General features: G+C 42.5%; 1 protein-coding gene and 1 long non-coding RNA gene across 4 annotated transcripts; one reads left to right on the plus strand and one right to left on the minus strand.

The window, feature by feature from the left end:
• Window positions 1–951: 951 nt before the first annotated feature.
• On the plus strand, window positions 952–7,877 carry LOC119776278. The gene is made up of 3 exons (XR_005279765.1): window positions 952–1,026; window positions 6,849–7,081; window positions 7,185–7,877. It is a non-coding gene; the product is annotated as an uncharacterized LOC119776278 (long non-coding RNA).
• Window positions 1,408–20,866, minus strand: ero1b (endoplasmic reticulum oxidoreductase 1 beta). 3 transcript variants are annotated; one of them, XM_038274591.1, is made up of 16 exons: window positions 20,453–20,865; window positions 17,460–17,579; window positions 17,234–17,317; window positions 17,105–17,146; window positions 15,021–15,103; window positions 13,877–13,950; window positions 9,760–9,880; window positions 9,520–9,566; window positions 7,400–7,411; window positions 7,285–7,311; window positions 3,932–4,024; window positions 3,601–3,847; window positions 3,445–3,514; window positions 2,827–2,913; window positions 2,421–2,554; window positions 1,408–2,340 (listed from the first exon to the last, which is right to left on the minus strand). In XM_038274591.1, the coding sequence occupies exons 1-16, from the start codon at window positions 20,612–20,614 to the stop codon at window positions 2,280–2,282; spliced, it is 1,464 nt and encodes a 487-aa protein (XP_038130519.1). In that variant the 5' UTR covers window positions 20,615–20,865; the 3' UTR covers window positions 1,408–2,279. The 3 variants fall into 3 exon arrangements, with proteins under 3 accessions (XP_038130519.1, XP_038130521.1, XP_038130520.1); XM_038274593.1 differs by lacking the exon at window positions 20,453–20,865 and adding an exon at window positions 20,028–20,228; XM_038274592.1 differs by lacking the exon at window positions 7,285–7,311 and having other exon boundaries at window positions 20,453–20,866.
• Window positions 20,867–20,884: the final 18 nt, after the last annotated feature.

Below are 20,884 nucleotides of genomic sequence, written 5' to 3' on the forward strand. Positions count from 1 at the left end.
AACGATTCACACCATTCCATCATCCGGAGGGGGGAACATTTATTTACAAAACCGAATTCATACAGCTGTCTTAAAAACTTCATACATTCAGCAATGCATCGTCACGTCTGTTAAAATTCCCCCAACCTTCAGTCGATTCAGGCTTGCATTTATAGTTTCCACGTCGCATTACGTAACTGCACATGCACAGGAATATCATGTCGAAAGCTTACTGGAATTCACGTGGGCTGGTCTGCGTCAAAGTCACTCCGACCCTCAAAGAGTGTTTATACAGCTATTCTCTGTTTTTACCAAACCCCCTCATGCAGCCTTGGAGACCATGGTGTTACTAAGACTCAAAACTGACCTTTAAGTTTTGTTTCTAAGTAAGTATAGGGCCATGTTGTAGGATATATTCTGATTCTGATATAAGACAATAAAACTGCTTCTACAGAATCAAAAAGGTGAAATAACCTTTTTTTTTATTTATTTTTAACTTTTACCCGATGTATTCCAGCATCCAGCTGCCATGCACGTGGGCATTGTCAGTTTCACTATAGCTCTGGTGAATTTCAATGGTGAAGTCCTCTGGAAATCTTCAATAATTGTTGTTGATTGCAGATGTGTCTAGTAGTTCCCATTGATTTAGCTTGTAAAGCGGTGAGAATGGCGCTAGGCTTACCGCAGCGTGACGTCACTGCTGGAAGATGGCGAGGAGGTGGTAGCCTACTATATTTGGGCAAAAATGTTTTTTACTGTTTAAATCTAAATTAATTAAATCACTGCAAACATATTACTTTTAGGTATAAATATTGATCCATTGATTATTTCTCGCTGACTGGACTTTTTCTTTAAAGAGGGAAGATTTTATGAGTCAGCTCATTTTTCCTGGCTGCTGATGGAAGTTTGACATTCATGTTTTTGTTGCCAAACATTTTTTTCCCGTTCCCTGAGATGATTACCTCACCCTAAAACCAGCCTGTTTTTACAGATAAATGGCATAACCTGGACCTGCTATGTAATGATCAGAGCTGTATCCTCCAAGCGGTAGGTTGCTGGTTCAGATCCATCTCAGAGGTGTCCTCTGTGCTGCTAACTGTAGAGCAGCGTTGCCAGTGTGCCCCGCTGCAGCTCTGGCTAGTTTAGCTTACCACCATTAGAGTGAGTGAAGGACTCTACAAGTACCGGCCATTTTAGTTCTGCAATATCTGTCGCCAGCCACCTCACTGCTGCCCTCTTATGGCTATCGAAGGCTTTTTTTTTTTTTTTTCTCTGAGTTTGGTTAACCTTTTTTAAACTGTTTTGGGGATAAGTAAGGAGGGCCATTTCTATGACTTTAATATTTAATCAAAGCGAAAGAAAAGCCAGACATCTGATCCTCCCAACCTGGATCAGAGTCAGCAGAGCCACCAACCTCATGAGCCACCATGTTTGAGGATTCTTTTATTACACAAAAGGTTTCAGGCACGACAGTTTCACAGGTTTCCATTTTGACCTTAATCCTACTGGAAGACAGAAAGGGAGAAATCCTTCCTTTCCCTTCCACCGAGAGATGAGCTTTGAAAGCATTTCTTTTTTCCTGAAAGCTGCTGGTTTCCTGTTAAACTTTGACCTAACACTCATCACCTTATGTGGTTTGCTTGTTTGAAGTTGCTTTCACCATAGAGGAGCATTCAAAGTGCTTCTATGGGATGGTGCTCTGTCCTCCCTAGCAACATTAGCAGATTCTAAAATAGTCAGCATTAAACGATGGAAGCGTCCCGTCTGCTCCATTGGTCCTTCTGAGGAAACGGGTCCTGGTTCTGCTCCTATGTCTCTTCTGTCCTGCTCTGGCTTTATTAGCTCCAGATAAAAAGTTCAAAAAGTATCTAAAGTCAAAGTCTGTAGTGGGAAAAGCAACAGCCCGGCTGTAACATTATTATGGGATATCACAGAGATCCTTCAGAGTTGGATGTGAGCTGAATAACTGAGGCAGCAGGATGTTTCCTGAGGTTCCAGGTCCAATCAGATCAGAACCTTTCCGTGGTCCGCAGACCTCCTTCTGATCTCCACATGATGGCAGAGTTCTCCAGCTTCCTGATTCCTGTGAGGAGAAAGTCAGCCATGATGTGGGGAGCCGTCTGCCTGGTTCCTGGGCCTTCAGTTGGATTCTACATGTTGCCCCAGTAAGGGGCAAAGTTCAGGAAAAGGAGAGAAAATGGGGAAAGAGCTGGAAAAAGCAGGACAGCTGTGAAAAGTGCAGATTAAGGAGGATTAAAGGAAAAATTGTGGGGAGGTGACGGTCTGGAGCGGAGCTCCTGTTAACTCCTCTCCTTCAACATCAGGCGGAAGTTATGCAGCTGATAAATGCTGGTGGACAACCTGGAGAACAGAGACAGTTTTGTTTTGTTTGGGCACATGAATGGGATCAAATGGAACCGTTACCATGGGAACCAGCCTACCTGCCGAAGGCGTTCATTAAGGCAACTATTTCCTGCCGGCTGAGCTGGAAGCCCTTGGAAGGGCTGTGTTCTGGCAGGTTCTGGATCTCCTTCTCAGAGAAGAGGATCTTCAGCGCCGTGCCTAGACCCTGGGTCTGAACACAGGACAGAACCATCAGCGGGTCACATGATCACACAAACATTCTCAGGTAAAGGTGGTTCATCTGCCCTCAGATTTACTCAGACCACTTCTTTTACAACATTTGGGTCAAAGGAACAGAACTTCTGCCTGGTAGAAACATACAGAATAGAAACAGCTCCTTGGTCCAGAAGCGGACTCTAGGCTACGAGCTGAAAAGATCGGTGAGGAGGAGCAGCCTGCTGAGTCAGAGGGCTGATGGGTATAAGAGCAGAGAAACTCACTGACCTGCAGCTTCCCCCACAGCCGACACTTACTGCAGCCCACACAGTCCATGATCCGCGAGATGTTTTTAAAATGGAGCCGGAATTCCTCCTGAGGGACACAAAACCAGACGATCAGAGGTCAGTTATTGGTTCTAAGCTTCCAGAACCTTCCTTCTACAGTTCAGCTTATAATGCAGCGATAGAGTTAATCCCTTCACGCTATCATCTCAGCCCTAACCCCTTTACAGGAGAGCAGCAGACCTCGCCTGTTCAGCCAGGCCAACAATTCCCTCTAACGACCCCCTTTCAGAGACATAGACAGGTATGGGGCATTGCAGACTAACAAAGAAGCCAAACGACCCCCATTCCAAAGGGGTGGACCCTTTATCCGTTCCAACTTGCATGTTTTTTAAACAAAAACAAGGCTTTGTTGGTCCACTCTATAAAACCTGGAACTCAACGCTGTTTCTGTCATTTGGAATTGAAAAAGCTTCAAACTAAGTCCAGTGGATTGCTTTTGTACTTGTTTGGAATTGCTTCTGCAGTGTTATCCATTCTCTGAGCTTTCACAGCCACTAACTGTACAGGTGTGCCAGGAGAAAGATGAAACTAGAACCCCATCTGTTCAGAAGAGCCTCACCTTTAATGTCTTGGCCTCCATTTTGTTTCCAGCAAACATAGACTTTTCATCGAAGTGCATTGGGAAAGCTCTGGAAGACAAGCACAGCGACTTTAGCGTCTGAAGAGCGGGCATGTGCTAGAAGAGAAGCTCCGCCCTCCTCTGATGACTTCTTACTTGATCTCATTGAAAACCTGCAGCAGCAGCTCCTTGGTGGCTCCGTCCTCCTGAGCGTTTCCAGTGTACAGGTTCACCACAGCTCGTTCAAAGTACGGCGCCACCTTGTAGAGAGCGCGCAGCTCTATGAGGTACAGGAAGTAGAGGTTCTTCAGCCGCCGGGTGCCCTCACCCTTCGTTTCAGCCGTGTCGAAGCGGCGGCGGAACTCCTGAATGTTGGGCCCCCATGTTGTTCGGCCCCAGCCCTCTGCCAGGACAGACAGGAAGCAGTTACATCGTCTCTGCATCAGCACATTGATCCTGCTTAGACCAGATCAGTGGCGCTCCTCACCGTCCAGCAAGAACTCTGCACACAGGTGGATGTTGATGCTGCTGTGGAGGCCTGAGATGAGTCGGTAGAAGACTCTTTTCTCCAAGCACAGACCTGAACACAGACAGAGAGAGGCAGGTTCATCACACCAGCCCAGCCCCACTTCCATTCTCCCCACATCAGACCCTTTAGTTTGGAGACTTTGTAAGCCTTGTTTAGTTTACCTTTAAGTCTAGATTAGAGCAAACCTTTATTGACCTCATTGATTCCAGCCCCATTTTAAAATCGAACGCTGTTTCCATGTTCCATGACCGCAACATTTCTGCTGGAATGATGAAGGCCCCTTCAGCAGCCAATCAGAATGCTTCCAGCTCTATTCCCCTGAACCATACCTGCTATTATCTGCCTTACAGTCATGGCCAAAGAGAATGACACAAATATTATATTTTCACCTGATCTGCTGCCCTCTGGTTTTCATGTGTGTATGTCAGATCATCACGTACAGAAATACAATTGCAATCATATTATGAGTAACAAAAGCTTTTAATGGCAGTTAAAATGAGTTAATGCAGCAAGTCAATATTTGCAGTGTTAACCCCTCTTCTTCAGGACCTCTGCAATTCTCCCTGTCATGCTCTCAATCAACTTCTGGACCAAATCCTGACTGATAGCGTCCATTCTTGCACAATCAATGCTTGCATTTGGTCAGAATTCCTAGGTTTTCGTTTGTCCACCCGTCTCTTGATGATTGACCACAAGTTTTCAATGGGATTAAGATCAGGGGAGTTTCCAGGCCATGGACCCAAAATCTCTCTCTTTTGTTCCCTGAGCCAGTTAGATATCAGCTTTGCTTTATGGCGAGGTGCTCAATCATGCTGGAAAAGGCATTGTTCATCACCAAACTGCTCTTGGATGGTTGGGAGAAGCTGCTCTGGGGGGACATTCTGGTTCTTTATTCATGGCTGTGTTTTTAGGTCAGACTGTGAGAGAGCCGACTCCCTTGGCTGAGAAGCAACCCCACACATGAATGGTTTCAAGGCTTTACAGTTGGCATGAGACCAGACTGGTGGTAGCGCTCACCTCGTCTTGCTGGTCTTTCTTGGCGTCCTGGAGCCTTTTTGGCAACAATGGAACCTCTCTCCTTGAAGTTCTTCATGATGCCATAGATTGTTGACTGAGGTGCAATCTTTCCAGCTGCGATTCTCTTTCCTGTTCGGCCATTTTTGCTCAGTGCAATGATGACTGCACGTGTTTCTTTAGAGATAACCATGGTTCACAGAAGAGAAACAATGATGCCAAGCACCAGCCTCTATTTAAAGTGTCCAGTGGTGTCATTGTTACTTAAAGGAATAGTACACCGAAAACATGATTAGCCTTCATTTTCTACTCACCCCCATGCTGAACAACACTCTGGAGTACTTTTTTGATATCTCAAATGCATCTGGAGATCTGGGAGGCTTCTTGCTGTCTGCTGACATTCAAATAATGGAGGTCTATGGCGCCCGAGGAAGAAAGGTCCATAAAAGTCCACAAAAAACGTGTCAATATTCCTCCATACTGCTCGTCCAATGTATTCCAAGTGTCCTGAGTGGGTAGCATCCAGAATTTACTCGAAACGAAGTCATTTAGAATGTTTTTAGAGCATAAACAGTAGTGTATAGGATTTCCTAAAAGCGCGTTCACGAGTCTACGGAAACCGCGGCAGACCAAACCAGATGAAAGTGCGCATTCAGGGTCTGCTCTGCCGATAATGCAAGCGTAGAAGAAGAAATGTGCTGTTTACCTGTGCAAAGAAAGAAACAACGAAAGAAAAATGTCTGAGGACTTCAGTGTTGAGGTAGAGCATGAGTTCTTTGCCGAGCTGAATGCGCACTTTCATCTGGTTTGGTCTGCTGCGGTTTCCGTAGACTCGTGAACGCGCTTTTAGGAAATCCTATACACTACTGTTTATGCTCTAAAAACATTCTAAATGACTTCGTTTCGAGTAAATTCTGGACGCTACCCACTCAGGACACTTGGAATACATTGGACGAGCAGTATGGAGGAATATTGACACGTTTTTTGTGGACTTTTATGGACCTTTCTGCCTCGGGCGCCATAGACCTCCATTATTTGAATGTCAGCAGACAGCAAGAAGCCTCCCAGATCTCCAGATGCATTTGAGATATCAAAAAAGTACTCCAGAGTGTTGTTCAGCATGGGGGTGAGTAGAAAATGAAGGCTAATCATGTTTTGGGTGTACTATTCCTTTAATGATGACAGATTGATCTGTCCTCATCACCACCCACACCTGTGTTAATGGAGCAATCACTCAAACCATGTTAGCTGCTCCTTTAAGGCAGGGCTGCAATGACGTTGAAATGTGCTTTGGGGGATAAAGTTCATTTTCAAGGCAAATATTGACTTTGTGATTAATTACTGTTACGCTGATCACTCTTTAGAACATTCTGGGGTATAATTGCCGTAATAAAAACTGAAGCAGTAGACTTTGTAAATATTAACATTTGAATCATTCTTCAAACTTTTGGCCATGACTGTAGTTTAAGTCCAGAGGAAAATAACTCCACCCCAGTGGATGGTTTCCATCAATAAGATGTGAAGGGCCAATAACAGAAAGGATCTGAACAGCATCAGCGATTCACTGGCAGGAGGCTGCAGCACCTCACTGCAAAAAAGATCAAGCAATAATAAAAAATGTCTGAAATTATATTTACTCTTAATTTTAGGAGGTAAATAAAATGATTTGTTAATGGAATGAATGTTTTTATTCTTAAAATATGATAATTAGATAATATGAACTAGAAATAAGACACAAATGTTTTTTTCTTAGTTTAAATGTAAATTGTTCCTTTGGCAAAGTGCCTCAATAACGTCCTGAATTCAAAAAATGCAATTATTTTAGAAAAAAATGACTTATTTAGATTAACATTTTTTGCAGTGTGAAAAAGACCAGCAATGGAGCAACAGCGGCCATCGTTCATCCATCCCAGCCAAGCTGGAAGAGGAGGCTGTTTAGCTTAAATCACAAAGCACAGAAAGTTAGCCTCCTTCAGGACCATGGAGAGCAGCAGCATGGGGTACGACCTCTTCAAAGGCTGACCTCACCGACTCGTCCCTCGAGGCCGCCGTAGGGTCGGCAGGAGCAACCTGACCTGAGGCCGACGCTAAGCTGTGAGCAGGAGTTACTACTCTCACCTTTCTGTTTTATTTGGTCTTTACAGCTTTTTTGGCAAATGAAAACATAATAAAAATATTTAATGTCTTTATTTTGAAGGTTTTATGTTGCTTGAGGAAAGGAAGTGCACCAACAGAACATGGAGACAAACCCAGAAGGTTGTTCTCCTTCAGCTTTCAGAGCGGCACAAAGAGCTCACCTTCTAGCCATTTGTAGAAGCCTTCCCCTGGGTGGTCAGGAACACAAACCAAAAGTTTAACTGGAGTCAGAGCAATGAAAAGGATGTCCTAAGGAGCAGACTGAGCTTCACTCACCATCATCATCCCCTGATAAGAGAGCAGCGGAGAAAAGAAAGGAGAAACCATTAAAATCAAACACATGGAAAAAAAACTAAATCATCTGCAGCATTTCAGATTTCTTGGTTTTCATATTTTCGACACACTTAATATCTGAGCTAATACTAATTCCATGATGAGACAGAGAGCTGCTGCAAAGCCCAGCCAATGTTCTGGTAAACCATGAAATGACCAATGATGGGAGTAGTTCCACTTCTCTACTTTTATCCTTCTTGGATCGGCAATGATTCTGTCTGACATCAAGGGGAGTGGCGGCCTGGTGGTTCGGGCATAGAGTTTGCAATCCTGAGCCCCACTCCCACAGACAATGCACAATGGCAGCCCACTGCTCCCCAAGGCGATGGGTTAAATGCAGAGGACATTCCATTGTACTAGTGACAGTGGAATGAACTCTCACAAACTCTTGATCTTCCAGCTGTTTGTGCAAGGCAAGGCAAGGCAAATTTATTTGTAGAGCACAATTCAGTACAAAGACAATGCAAAGTGCTTTACATGATTAAAATACAGGAAGATAAAACAGAATCAAAGTAAGTAGGAAAAAAAAAAAAAAATAAAATAAAAAATGCAGAAACAAAAGAGAATATTAAAAACAGTTGGACTAAAGAAAATATGTTTTGGTTGAACTGTTTAACTAGAACAGTCGAAGGCAATCGTAAACAAAAGTGTTTTTAGTCTTGATTTAAAGGAATTTGCAGGAATGTGTCTTTATACTCTTCACTCAGGGTCTGTGCTTTACACTGATGGTTCGCTCTCAGCAGTATGGCTCTTCCTGCTCTCGCTGCTGAATAAACTATATGTGGCTGATCATGTTCTGCCAAAGCAGAATGATTTTATTTCTTCCAGCTCACAAGAGGTGATGCTTTAACTCTTAATTTCTACCAAAAGGAATCCCTAAAGTATATCCAAAGCAAATATTTCATTGCATTCTGTTCAGTTTTGGATAAAGATCCAGATGAAAAGGTGCATAGATCTTTGAATATTTCTCTCTCATTGTTCTTGTTTAGGTCTATTTGAAAATGATGCAAGATTTTCGCTGTTTCCTTTAAATATTTCAATATTTTTGTTAGCATATTCATTCTATTTAGGTCTGGTTTGCCACTGCATTACAAAGCAGTGATGTAGGTTCTCTCTGTATTTTATTTTATATCAAAATCCTGTGAATTTAAATCTACTTTGACCCCTGAGCAGCAGTAACTGAGGGGTAAATAAAGCCTAAACTGCCAAAGCAGAAAGCAGAATGTTTTTGTTCTTTGCTTTTTTTTGGAGCAATGCAGATTTTATTGATTGTGTGTGATGAATAATTCATAGTAGATCAGGAAGAGTTTACTTTGGAATGGAAACCTTGGATGTCTAAAACCATTCCTTTATTTGGCATTTTGTTAGCTTATCCGCTGTGCTGAACTAGATCCACTATTTTCACATCTTTTAAGAGACAGTTTTTTTTATAAAGTAAGGCATTAATTCATTAAAGAATGTATTTGAATTCTCTAAATCAAAGTTTTCTGTCCAACAGCATTCTATACCCAGCTACTGTAGCATCTAGGATAGAGCTGTCAGTCTGGGAAAGAATCTGGTTCTTATTCCAAATTGTAAAGGTTCACTTTTCTTTTGCAACATAAAACTGAGTAAAGCTAGAATAAAACCTTTTTAAGTTTTATTCGAATAAAACCAACCTAAACTATCGCATATTGTAACGACTAAAATGTAACTAAAACTAATAATAGTTTCCATCCGGAAGACTAAGACTGAATCCAAGATGGCTGCCAGAAACAACATGGATTGTTGCAACAGTAAATTCTCTGAATGTTTGGGATTCAACAAAGCGAAACCTGGCATGGCCTCCATCACATGGCCGACCCAAAAATAAAAAGATCCTGAACAGTTTGGGAAACTGTTGCTGATTTGATCTTACTGGATGAAGCAGGAAATCTAGTTATGTTTGCAACGTAAAAGATGTGACGTGTTTAATTTACAGTCGACTCGTCAGCGGAGCAGAAGGATGTGGAAATGTTTCAGTCATCTTCTCAAACTAAATGTTTCAGTACGATCTGACAAAGTCAGAAGTTGCTTTGACTCACCTTTACTGGGAGCCAGAGGGTTCAGAGGTCGGTACACTGATCTGGGCCTGCAACAGGACAGCAAACAGCTTTTGAAGAGAAACGGACGGACAGACAGACACACAGGCAGGCAGACAGACAGACAGGCAGGGAAACAGGCAGACAGACAGGCAGACAGACGGCTGGTTCTGTCCACTCCAATGGTTGGTCTGATGCGGGAGTTTTTCTGTAAAACAGAGTGAAGTTGTTTCTCTGTCTCACTTGAAGCAGTTTTCCTCGTAGATGCTGTTCCACACTCTCCATGCAGAGGCGCCCTTATAGCCAGTGTAGCGCTCTGGATTCAGCAGCAGATCTACATACTCGGCATCTGGAGAGGTTTCATCTGTTTCACATAGAAAACAAACACTTAGATTAATGTGGTTCCACAGCAGAGACAAGCTTTCATTTCTAGTCAACAAGCTGCATGAGCTACCAGGCTCTACAGGTGCTGGTCATAAAATTAGAATATCATGAAAAAGTAGATTGATTTCAGTAATTCCATTTAAAAAGTGAAACTTGTATATTATATTCATACATTACATACAAACTCATATATTTCAGATGTTTATTTTGTTTAATTTTGATGATTACAAATGACAACAAATGAAAATCTCAAATTCATCATATCAGAAAATTAGAATATTACTGAAGACCAATAAAAACAAAGGATTTATAGAAATGTTGGCCAACTGAAAAGTATGAACATGAAAAGTATGAGCATGTACAGCACTCAGTATTTAGTTGGGCCTCCTTTGGCCTGTATTACTGCAGCAATGCGGCGTGGCATGGAGTCCATCAGTCTGTGGCACTGATCAGGTGTTATGATAGCCCAGGTTGCTCTAATAGTGGCTTTTAGCTCTTCTGAATTGTTGGGTCTGGTGTATTGCATCTTCTTCTTCACAATACCCCATAGATTTTCTATGGGGTTAAGGTCAGGAGAGTTTGCTGGCCAATTAAGAACAGGGATACCATGGTCCTTCAACCAGGTACTGGTAGCTTTGGAACTGTGTGCAGGTGCCAAGTCCTGTTGGAAAATGAAATCTGCATCTCCAAAAAGTTGGTCAGCTGCAGGAAGCATGAAGTGCTCTAAAACTTCCTGGTATGTGGCTGCGTTGACCCTGGACCTCAGAAAACACAATGGACCAACACCAGCAGATGACATGGCACCCCAAACCATCACTGACTGTGGAAACTTTACACTGGACTTCAAGCAACGTGGATGAAGTGCCTCTCTTCTTTTCCTCCAGACTCTGGGACCTTGATTTCCAAAGGAAATGCAAAATTTACTTTCATCAGAGAACATGACTTTGGACCACTCACCAGCAGTCCAGTCCTGTTTCTCTTTAGCCCAGGCAAGACGCTTCTGACGCTGTCTGTGGTTCAAGAGTGGCTTGACACAAGGAATGCGACAGCAGAAACCCATGTCTTTCATACGTCTGTGTGTGGTGGTTCTTGAAGCACTCACTCCAGCTGCAGTCCACTCTTTGTGAATCTCCCCCACATTTTTGGATGGGTTTTGTTTCACAATCCTCTCCAGGGTGCGGTTATCTCTCTTGCTTGTACACTTTTTTCGACCACATCTTTTCCTTCCCTTCGCCTCTCTATTAATGTGCTTGGACACTGAGCTCTGTGAACAGCCAGCCTCTTTAGCGATGACCTTTTGTGTCTTGCCCTCCTTGTGCAAGGTGTCGATGGTCGTCTTTTGGACAACTGTCAAGTCAGCAGTCTTCCCCATGATTGTGTAGCCTATAGAACTAGACTGAAAGACCATTTAAAGGCTTTTGCAGGTGGTTTGAGTTAATTAGCTGATTAGAGTGTGGCACCAGGGGCCATCAATTTTGAACCTTTTCACAATATTCTAATTTTCTGATATGATGAATTTGAGATTTTCATTTGTTGTCATTTGTAATCATCAAAATGAAACAAAATAAACATCTGAAATATATGAGTTTGTATGTAATGTATGAATATAATATACAAGTTTCACTTTTTAAATGGAATTACTGAAATCAATCTACTTTTTCATGATATTCTAATTTTATGACCAGCACCTGTACATCTGTCTGCTGCTGGCTCCACTCTCACCCACTTACCAGTTTACATGGTGACTGATGAATGCAGAAGCCTATTTAACCTTTTAACCAGATAAGTCCTGTTGACATGAAACCTGTTTTTACCAGAAAGGCTCGTCTAAGAAGGCAACACCGCAGCTAGAATACTGGAGAAACAAAGAAATGAAAAGCTGGCTCATTGAGACACACTGGTTCTGTTTGACGATGACTCCATCCTGGAGGAAGGCATCAGCTGGCCAGCTGACGTCAAGATGTTTTTCATAGTTTAGTCCTGTTTCTCTCCTAGACATAGCAATGAGCTCAGCTTCAGCTTTGTGCTCCATTTCTTCCCTCTTTAACTGGCTCAGAGCTCCTCTGCTAAACTGTTCCTTTCCCAGCCAGCCACTGATGAAGCCGTTTAGCGTCTCTAACATAGAAACTATTTATAGATCAGAGCTTCTATGTTCTGTTTCTATGTCTGCTTCTGTCTCCTTGAACCCCAGTCGGCCTCAGCAGATGGCCGCTCACACTGAGCCTGGTTCTGCTGGAGGTTTCTTCCTGTTCAAAGGCAGTTGTTCCTCTCCACTGTCACTACAAGCATGCTTAGTGTGAGGGATTGCTGCAGAACAGACCTGCCCAATGTTCAATTCTATTAAGTTTATTTCTATAGCACACATTCACATCATGTCATCTCCAGGCACTTTACAGAATCAGTTCACCAGATCATCCAATCAGATTGATTCAAAGTTTTCTATCTAAGGAAAACCAGCTGACTGCATCGACTCATTGACTCTTCAGCAATCCCTCACACTAAGCATTCCACAGTGGGCCACAAAGTGGGCCCAGGCAGTTGCTGAACTGCAATGACCTGAATCAGCATTGAAAACGTGCAGAAGAGCAGGTAACCTCTACCTGCTGAGGAGGGAATCCTGACTGGATCCAGTCAGCTGGTTTTCAGTCCAACCATATCTACATATAGCATATCTAGGCTCTGTTCGAATTTATGGGCTGTGTCCTCCTAAGGCCAGATTCTAAGGACGATTATGTCATAGCGCGGCGCCGAGGTCTGGCCGGATTACAAGACTCGATGTGAAGGACGGGTCCGATGTATCCTCGCTATCCAGGATTCATTGCGAGACCAAGCAATGGCTGCTCCGTGATCAGAGGAAAGGTTAGTTGGCGCGAACAGTGGTGAAAGTTGGAAGTTCAGTTTAATATGATACAAGTCTGTGAATAGTTCCATCTGAAATGAATGAAAATAGTTGTTTTAATGGTTATAGAGTAAGATATGTGGCGGTAATGTTTGATTTATCTAAAGGTTTTAATCTGTTACTGTGTAAATGAGTTTGGCTGGAATTTAAGGACAGATTCTAATAGATCTGCAGAGTGGGGACTATAAAGCTGATAGGAGTTTCATTTTTAATTGTTATTTTGCACAATTTGCTTGTTTTAATTAAGTATATTTGTTATTATAAGAGACATATTTTTATACATACATTGTTTATTTACTTATATCTTTCTACCCCTTTTATAGAATAGAACAGAATAGAAAATCTCTTTATTTTCTCACAATGGGGAAATTCGGATGTTTACAGCAGCAAAAATCTTTTTGAAACAAATGGTCACACAAATTTGGACCTAAGAAATATCTATAAGAATAATATTATAGTGAAGAGTTAAAATATAAACAATAAAATCCTGTAAAGTGTTTTAACAATATAAAACTGGAGAATAAATAACTAATATGCAGCTATGGACATTTTTACAGTAATTAGAAAATAGCAGCAACATCAGAGATGTGCAGAATGACAGCAGCAGGTTATTTAACTGACTAAGGTTTCTATCATTACATTTGATTTGATTTGTTCCTGCTCCCGGTGGTTGGAACCTTTATTCCACTCTGGATTCTCATGACTGTAGTCTTTGTTCACTTTATAATAAAAAATAAATAAAAAGAAACAGCTTTGAAAAGTTCGGTATTCATTCTTTTCCTGCTTTGTGTGTCAACTGTCACGGTTGCTAAGCGACAGAGCGTACAGCAGTAAAACCCGCCGAAGGCTGGACCGGTTTGAATTCACAGCCAAAACTCTTCCGGTCTCCTTATTTTCACGGAGTTGGAAGGATCCAGTCTAGGTAGACCGGATCCTTGGAAGACGCAGCCCAAGAATTTGAACAGATCTCTACTCTCCCACTGGAAACGTTCTAGTAGCTGATGTCATTTCCTGTTTTATTCTTCTTTCCTAGTGAGGGCAGCGATGGAGGCGTTCCTGAGGAGCAGCAGACCTTACCGTCTAGCTCACAGAAGTAATCCTGGGCGTCATCGTGCCTCGCCCAGTCAGCAAACGCCTCTTTGCTCTGGTTACTGGAACAGAAAATAGTGGAGATTCAAGAGTGTTACTGGGACAGACTGGGACCACTGTTTACCAATCCATTGGGTGGGGGGGCAGCAGCTTGTATTACACTATTAAGGAGCAGGATGGTCTGAGCTTTTGTTCTTAGCTGTAACCATCTAATGTCGTCCTAAAGACTGAGTATGTGCCGCGTGAAATGCTGCTAACAGCAAACTTCAGCACTACAAAGCAGGTCCAGATAGAAAACAGAAGGTCTTACAGACTGGTTTACACCCAGAAACCAGGTTGTCTGCATGTGTGTGGCAGCACATTGCAAACATAACCAGATTTCCTGCTTCATCCAGTAAAATCAAATCAGCAACAGTTTCCTAAACTGTTCAGGATCTCTGTTTATTTTTGGGTCGGCCATGTGATGGAAGCCATGCCTGATTGCTCCTCTTGCGTTGTGGTGGGGAATAACAGCGCAGACCACGCTTCTAATCTGAGCATAAATGAAAAATACCTGCGACAAGCTCACTGTGACACACTGCTGCAGGAGGATAACAGCCCTTTAGACCATGTTTATTTTCATTTTCTACACACAGTGTGTACAAAATGACATGTGGTTTTGTTTAGCTTTCAGAACATTTCCATTCCATTAAGAGCAGCAGTGATCAAACAGTGTGGGAGGAAAGACGGTGCAGAAATGCATTGATATGGAAGTTCACAGCATTAAATATATATGGTGCAAATATGCAGTGTTTTGGTTTGGTGTTAAAAATACAGCATATTTGCACAAGGTGGTGGGATCTACCGCCTTGTTTGTCTGGTTCTGGTTTCTCTTCATTCTGCAGTCTATTCATCGTGTTTAAGCAGTCAGATTTTATGGTATCAGCATTAAACTCAGTTCAGACCAGCTGCCATCTGACATCAACCGACTACAGGAAGAGCAGGAAGTAGTGCTGCTGATCATTTCCCAGCACTGAGCCGTTTGAGGCAGCTGTGGACAAGCAGGTTCATGTTCAACCTGCCTTCCAGCACTTTATATGAAAACGAGCTGCTGCAGCGGACAGCAGGAGGAGGAGAGAAGCTGTGCTCTGACCTCAGGGTGCTGTTGATGGCGCCCAGCTTGCTGGCCTGCTCACACTCAGCCTCGTCCGGCATGGTGTTGGCTGCCTGGGAGTACTGGATACACAGAGGCGGCAATAGTTAGCATCAGATAATACAGACAATTACAGCCTCACATCCTCCAACAGACTAAAGAGAGCTTTACGGGAGATCTGATTCTGATGGAGCTTTCTTCCTGTAAAGGTGAATCCATGATAAACCAAACTCCCCAGCATGGTTTAATAACTGGGAGCAATGGAACATCCGGACTGACAGATGTCTGACTCATTCATGGCTGATCTTAACTGGATCTGCTGCTCACATGTAGGCCTGCAATTAACCATTAGTTTGCAAATCGATTCATCTGTTGATTAGTTTATTAATTAATCCATTAATAATCAGACAGCCAAAGCTTCCTTAAAGAAGATTTTTTTTTTTACAAAATCAAACCAGGTGAAACTAAAACTTTTCCACTTGAGTTCTGGATCGAGCAGATTGACATGGAAATTATTTTTTACAATCGTGGTATAGTTCCTGCTCTAAGTGGGTCGCTCTGTCAGCTGAAGGCTTGTTTTACACTCTCTATATTCCTGATAATGATGAATCCATTACTAAATTAGTTGACGATTATTTCAATAATCAATTATTCTGATTAATATCTTCGGCCCAAACCAATCCTTCCTCTAGGTTATGGGTCAGCACTGTTCAAAGAGACCAAAAAAAACAAAAACAGATCTGTGTGGATCTGCAAAGATGTAAAAGTGTTATATAGGCCTCTAAGTGTATATTATCAAATTGATTAAAAAGGCCTAAATACATAATAAACATTCATGATTAAATGTTTTTTCCCCTGCAGTGCATCTGGGAAAAAATGACACCATGGGACTAACCAGCTCTACCATATTTGGTGATTTAAGTTGAACCTCCATGGAAATACAGAAATACAATAAAAGATTAGATTTTTGGTGTTATTTTTATTTTGAGGATTTGAAAGAAAGGGAAATATGCATAACAGGACTCCTGTAGTTTCAAACCTCCTTATGGATATAAAATGCAGTCCTCTCCAAAGCACTGTAACAATAGAATCCTCTTTCCCCTCCTTATCGGGGCAATATGTTAAGAAAACGCAGCCTGCAATAACAGCCTTTAATAAGGTACAGTGGGGCAAAAAAGTATTTAGTCAGCCTCTAATAGTGCAAGTTCTCCCACTTAAAAAGATGAGAGAGGCCGGTAATTTTCATCATAGATATACCTCAACTATGAGAGACAAAATGAGAAAAAAAATCCAGAAAATCACATTGTCTGATTTTTAAAGAATGATTTGATTTACTTCACACCAAGCTGTTTACCTATTGCAGATTCAGACTTCCCAGCCTGGTGCAGGTCTATAATTTTGCTTCGGGTGTCCTTTGACAGCTCTCTAGTTTTGGCCATGGTGGAGTTTAGAGTGTGACTGTTTGAGGTTGTGGACAGGTGTCTTTTATACTGATAACGGGTTCAAACAGGTGCCATTAATGAAGGTAACGAGTGGAGGGCAGAGGAGCCTCTTACAGAAGAAGTTACAGGTCTGTGAGAGCCAGAAATCTTGCTTGTTTGTAACTGACCAAATACTTATTTTCCACCATATTTTGCAAATAAATTCTTTAAAAATCAGACAATGTGATTTTCTGGATTTTTTTTTCTTTTGTTCTCCTAAACACTATATTTGAAAAAGCTACATTGAGCCTCAAGGCTGCACTAAAGAGCCGGTGGTCTGTCAGGTTAGCATACCCGTCAGACCAGCATACCCATAGTCAATACTTCAAAGGGTGTGTATCCCTTTATTCACGTACAAAAAAACGATGTAATGACTTAATTTATGGTGTTTGAAGCGTTTGGTTATCTGACCTTGACTAAAGGGATACACGCCCACTGAGGTACTTTAAAGTCTATTTTTCGTAGAAACTAAAGGGATAAACATAAATCTGACATCTTGCGCATGCATATTGACTACAGATATGCTGATCTGACAGGACACCGGTTTTGGGTTGCTGACCCCCACTCTGGGCTTTAACGATGTGGTTTTAGAGCTTTTCTTACCTTGTTATAGTTTCCAGACTTGATGCCAATAGGGACTTTACTCTGCAAAGCAACATCCACACAGTGAGCACCAAACAGAAACCTCAGCAGATGAGTTTAAAGCAACCCCTAATGATTCCCAGCTCTGACCTCGGGGCAGGGCTCCACATGGCAGTCTTTGATGGAGCAGTGTTCATCATCAGGCCAGAAAGGACAGTGACGCTTCAGGTTCACCTGGAAAACACAGGCCTACATGGATAACTGCCTCTTTAAGGGAAGCTTTCATTCTGCTCTGTTTCCATGTAGAGCTACCAGCACACCGAGCTGCTGGACAGGAAGAGAAAAGCAGCAGGCGGCGTGGCGCTGCAGCTCTTACCCTGTAGTATCTGAAGTAGTCTCTCTCAGCTAGCTTTGTGATGCGAGGATAAATCTTGAAGTTGTTGAAAACGTCGATGCTTTCCACGTCGCAGAAGCAGTCGTCTAGAACCCCTGTGAGCTGGAGCAGAGCAGACAGATGAGCTGCACATACTCACCCTCCTTCAGCTCACAACAATAACATCTGTGTCTCTTCCAAAAAACACATTTAACAGTCTAATAAATATTATCTACAAGCCAGAGGAAAATTGGCCCCAAACGTTTATTAAAAGAATCAATTAGAAGATATGAAAACAGGGTTATTAGTCACTTCCCTCTGGCAGCAGGCTGCGGTCCATCAGGACCAAAACCTCACGCCATCAGGAACAGTGTCTTCCCACCCGCTAGCAGCCTTATCAACAAGGCCCAGAGACATGGACACTATCAATCAGCTGGTTTTCATTAGATAGAAAACTCTTAATTAGTAATGGCTGCATTAACAGTGATGCGTGGGTTTATGCATGGAGCCCATAGAGCTAAACACTGCATCGGTGCGCGTGTCGTTTCTAGAAAGTCATGTGACCGATCCAGGAGTCGTTTCTAACTGACTGACTCACTAAACTGGGTTTAATAACATATCTGTCAACATGATGCATCTGCTACAAAAATACCTTATCTTTGCAATTTATCATTAAAATGATCCAGAATTTTGGAGCAGCCTAAAAGGAATAGGAATGTTTCAGCTGTTTTTATATTCTCATTGTGTCATCCTTTTCCTCTCAGTTATAACTCAACTTATCTGAATTAAAGTTCATCTCAAATTTACTCTTAGTTTATTTGCTATTTTTATTGTACTTATTGTTTTAAAATTATGATTTCAAATCCTAGACCATTAGCATCCTCATTCACATTTCCCCCTAAATTTTCACCATGTGATATAAGTTTACATTATTTATTGACTAGATCTAAAAATATCACAATATGTTCAATTTAAACATAGAAATGAAATAATACAATATAACCTACAATAGCTTAAATGATATCATTGTTCTAGGTCACCAAATATATTCAGTTTAGTCTGTCCAATCAGCTGCCTGTAGTGGCTTTAAATGTCCAGCAGGTGTCAGTATTCTGTCAGACAGTATCAAGGCAGCATCAATACAGTTTGGCTTCAAGATGCTTCTTTAACCATCACTACTCTGAATCAATATCACTCTATGATCTGGTTGAACTGTAAAGTACCTTGAGATGACATGTGTTGTGAATTGGTGCTATAGAAATAAACTGAATTGAATCTTATATTGTATATAGCTATAAACTCTGACTAAAGCACCCTCAACACCAAGTCAAATTCCTTGTAAGTGCAAACCTACTTGGCAATAAACTGGCTTCTGATTCTATTAATGCTACAAATGCTTCTCTGCTGGTAGGGAAAGGATTTTCGCCTGGAAGTACAACCATAAATCAATCAGAAGGCATGAGATAAAACTGGGCCACGCACCAGAACCTCAGAACCTTCTCTAGCCCTTTCCACCCGTACGCCAGGAGACATCATGTCAGCCTCACTGACACCATTAAACCAAAGCTATGTGATCAAACCGGCTCACGTGAGAACCAGACATTCAGGAAAGGCCTCCTCTCTGATCTAAAGCCACTGGAACGGCTCTGGTTCCCTGTTGGACCTGGAAACAGCAGAAGGAGGTCAGAGAACGGGGCTCAGTAAAACCTGCGGTAAAAAAGGTCGGTTCAGTTGCGTCGGACACGCTCCGGTTCGGTTCAGTTGCGTCGGGCACGCTCCGGTTCAGTTGCCTGTGCCATTTACACTAAACTTATCTTGGTTACCGTGCTCAGACCGATCTCAGCACAGTTTCAACAGGGTAGTGGAAATGAGGCCAAAAAGATCTGCCTCCCATTCTACTTTTAGAAGTTCTAGGAACCACTAGTAAACCTGCAGATTGTTGCCCATGGTTACCTGTCTAATATTCAAATATTAGTAACTTAGAATTATGACAAAGTAAGATAATCATATTGGAGGGATTCACTCAGCTGAGAAAACAGTGAAATTATCAAATTAAAGAGCTTTAAATTGATGCATTAATTGTTAGAGAATAAAGCAGTGAAAGCTCAGCGCTCACTAGCGTAGCTCACTACAGACAGGCTGCATCTCACTCCTATTTGCATAAAGAGCTACAGCTCCGTATCTCTGGAGTTAAAATGAATGTAAACAGGTTGTTAGCATTTAGATCCATTTCTACTAAAGGGAAACAGTCAGCCCCCCCCACACACACACACAACACAACAGTGCCTATTAAGGTGAAACTGTCCCAGCAGCTGATCCACGACTCAACAGGCCACCCACCATATGTGACTGACCACCAGTCCCTTTATCAGGGAATTGCAAAATAATATTTACTTTAATCAGTTAACACTAACAAATAAAACATTTTAATTAACTTACATGATTGATCTTTTCATTTATGAAAATAAAAGATGAAAAGCAGAGATATGGAGAATTTGCTAATAAGGCTGGTTTGAGTTTTAAACATTAAGATGAGATTAATGGTTCCCAGAAGAAGCAGAAACTAATGACCTCTGACTGCAGCAGTCCACTGAATGTCAGCAGCGGGACTAAGAGCCAAACTCTCCTCAGCATCTTTCTTCTCTCCTTCTTCCCATATGTTGGAGCAGAGCAGAGCAGAGCAGCTGTGGTGCTGTGGGCTGAGCCTAACACCCAGCTGTAGTTCTGGAAGGAACCGCGTCCCTAGGAAGGCACTGACATCCTGGGAGGTAAAAACTACAACTCCCAGGAAGCAGACCGAGGGCAGCCAATGAGGACAAACCACGATCAGCTCAGCCCGGGCACAGACTACAGCTGTAGGGGTCCGGAGGAGCCCGCTGGCTAAAGCTCGGACTCAGTTATTAGAAAGCAAAAGATAACGGTAACCATGGAGACGGTAGATGGAGCCAAACAGCGGGCAGAAAATGACAGAAGTTGGTGTTTAAAGCAAAGCTTACATGGCAGAGGCAGCTCTGCTCCGGGCTGGACCAGGAGCCGCTCCGCTCCTCCTGCTGTGTCTGCGGTCTCCCGCTGTCCTGCTGGAACCAGGCAGAGACCAGGTCCCTGAGGAAGCAGACCGACAGCAGAAGCCAGCAGGCCTGCCGGGTTCTCCTCCACATCCCGCTGCGCTGTCAACCACGGCCAGGAAAACACTTCTTCCGGTCTGCCCCCGTTAGCAGCGAGCTAACCCCGCGGCGACAGCTGCAGAGAGGAACCAGCTCTGACCGCAGCAGCAGGAACAGGACACGGCCTTCTAAGTCCAACCAAGCTTCAGTTCACCGTCGATAAAAACACAGAAATATCTGTCTTCCTTCCTCACGACGCCCATCGCTTCCTCTTCCTTCTTCTTCTTCTTCTTGTTTTTTTTTTTTATTCTTCTTCTTTTCTAT

This window comes from Cyprinodon tularosa, unplaced genomic scaffold, assembly GCF_016077235.1.
Source record: "Cyprinodon tularosa strain WSP-4 unplaced genomic scaffold, ASM1607723v1 ctg920, whole genome shotgun sequence".
Taxonomy (NCBI): Eukaryota; Metazoa; Chordata; class Actinopteri; order Cyprinodontiformes; family Cyprinodontidae; genus Cyprinodon; species Cyprinodon tularosa.

Bases quoted from the DNA above. Each gene is read 5' to 3' on its own strand.
- ero1b (XM_038274591.1), bottom strand. From the start codon at position 20,614: ATGTGGAGGAGAACCCGGCAGGCCTGCTGGCTTCTGCTGTCGGTCTGC. The intron at 17,580-20,452 runs GTAAGCTTTGCT...GCTCTGCTCCAG, and splicing joins AGCAGAGCTGCCTCTGCCAT to CTCACAGGGGTTCTAGACGA. The intron at 2,914-3,444 runs GTGAGGCTCTTC...TGTGTCCCTCAG, and splicing joins TGGAGGCCAAGACATTAAAG to GAGGAATTCCGGCTCCATTT.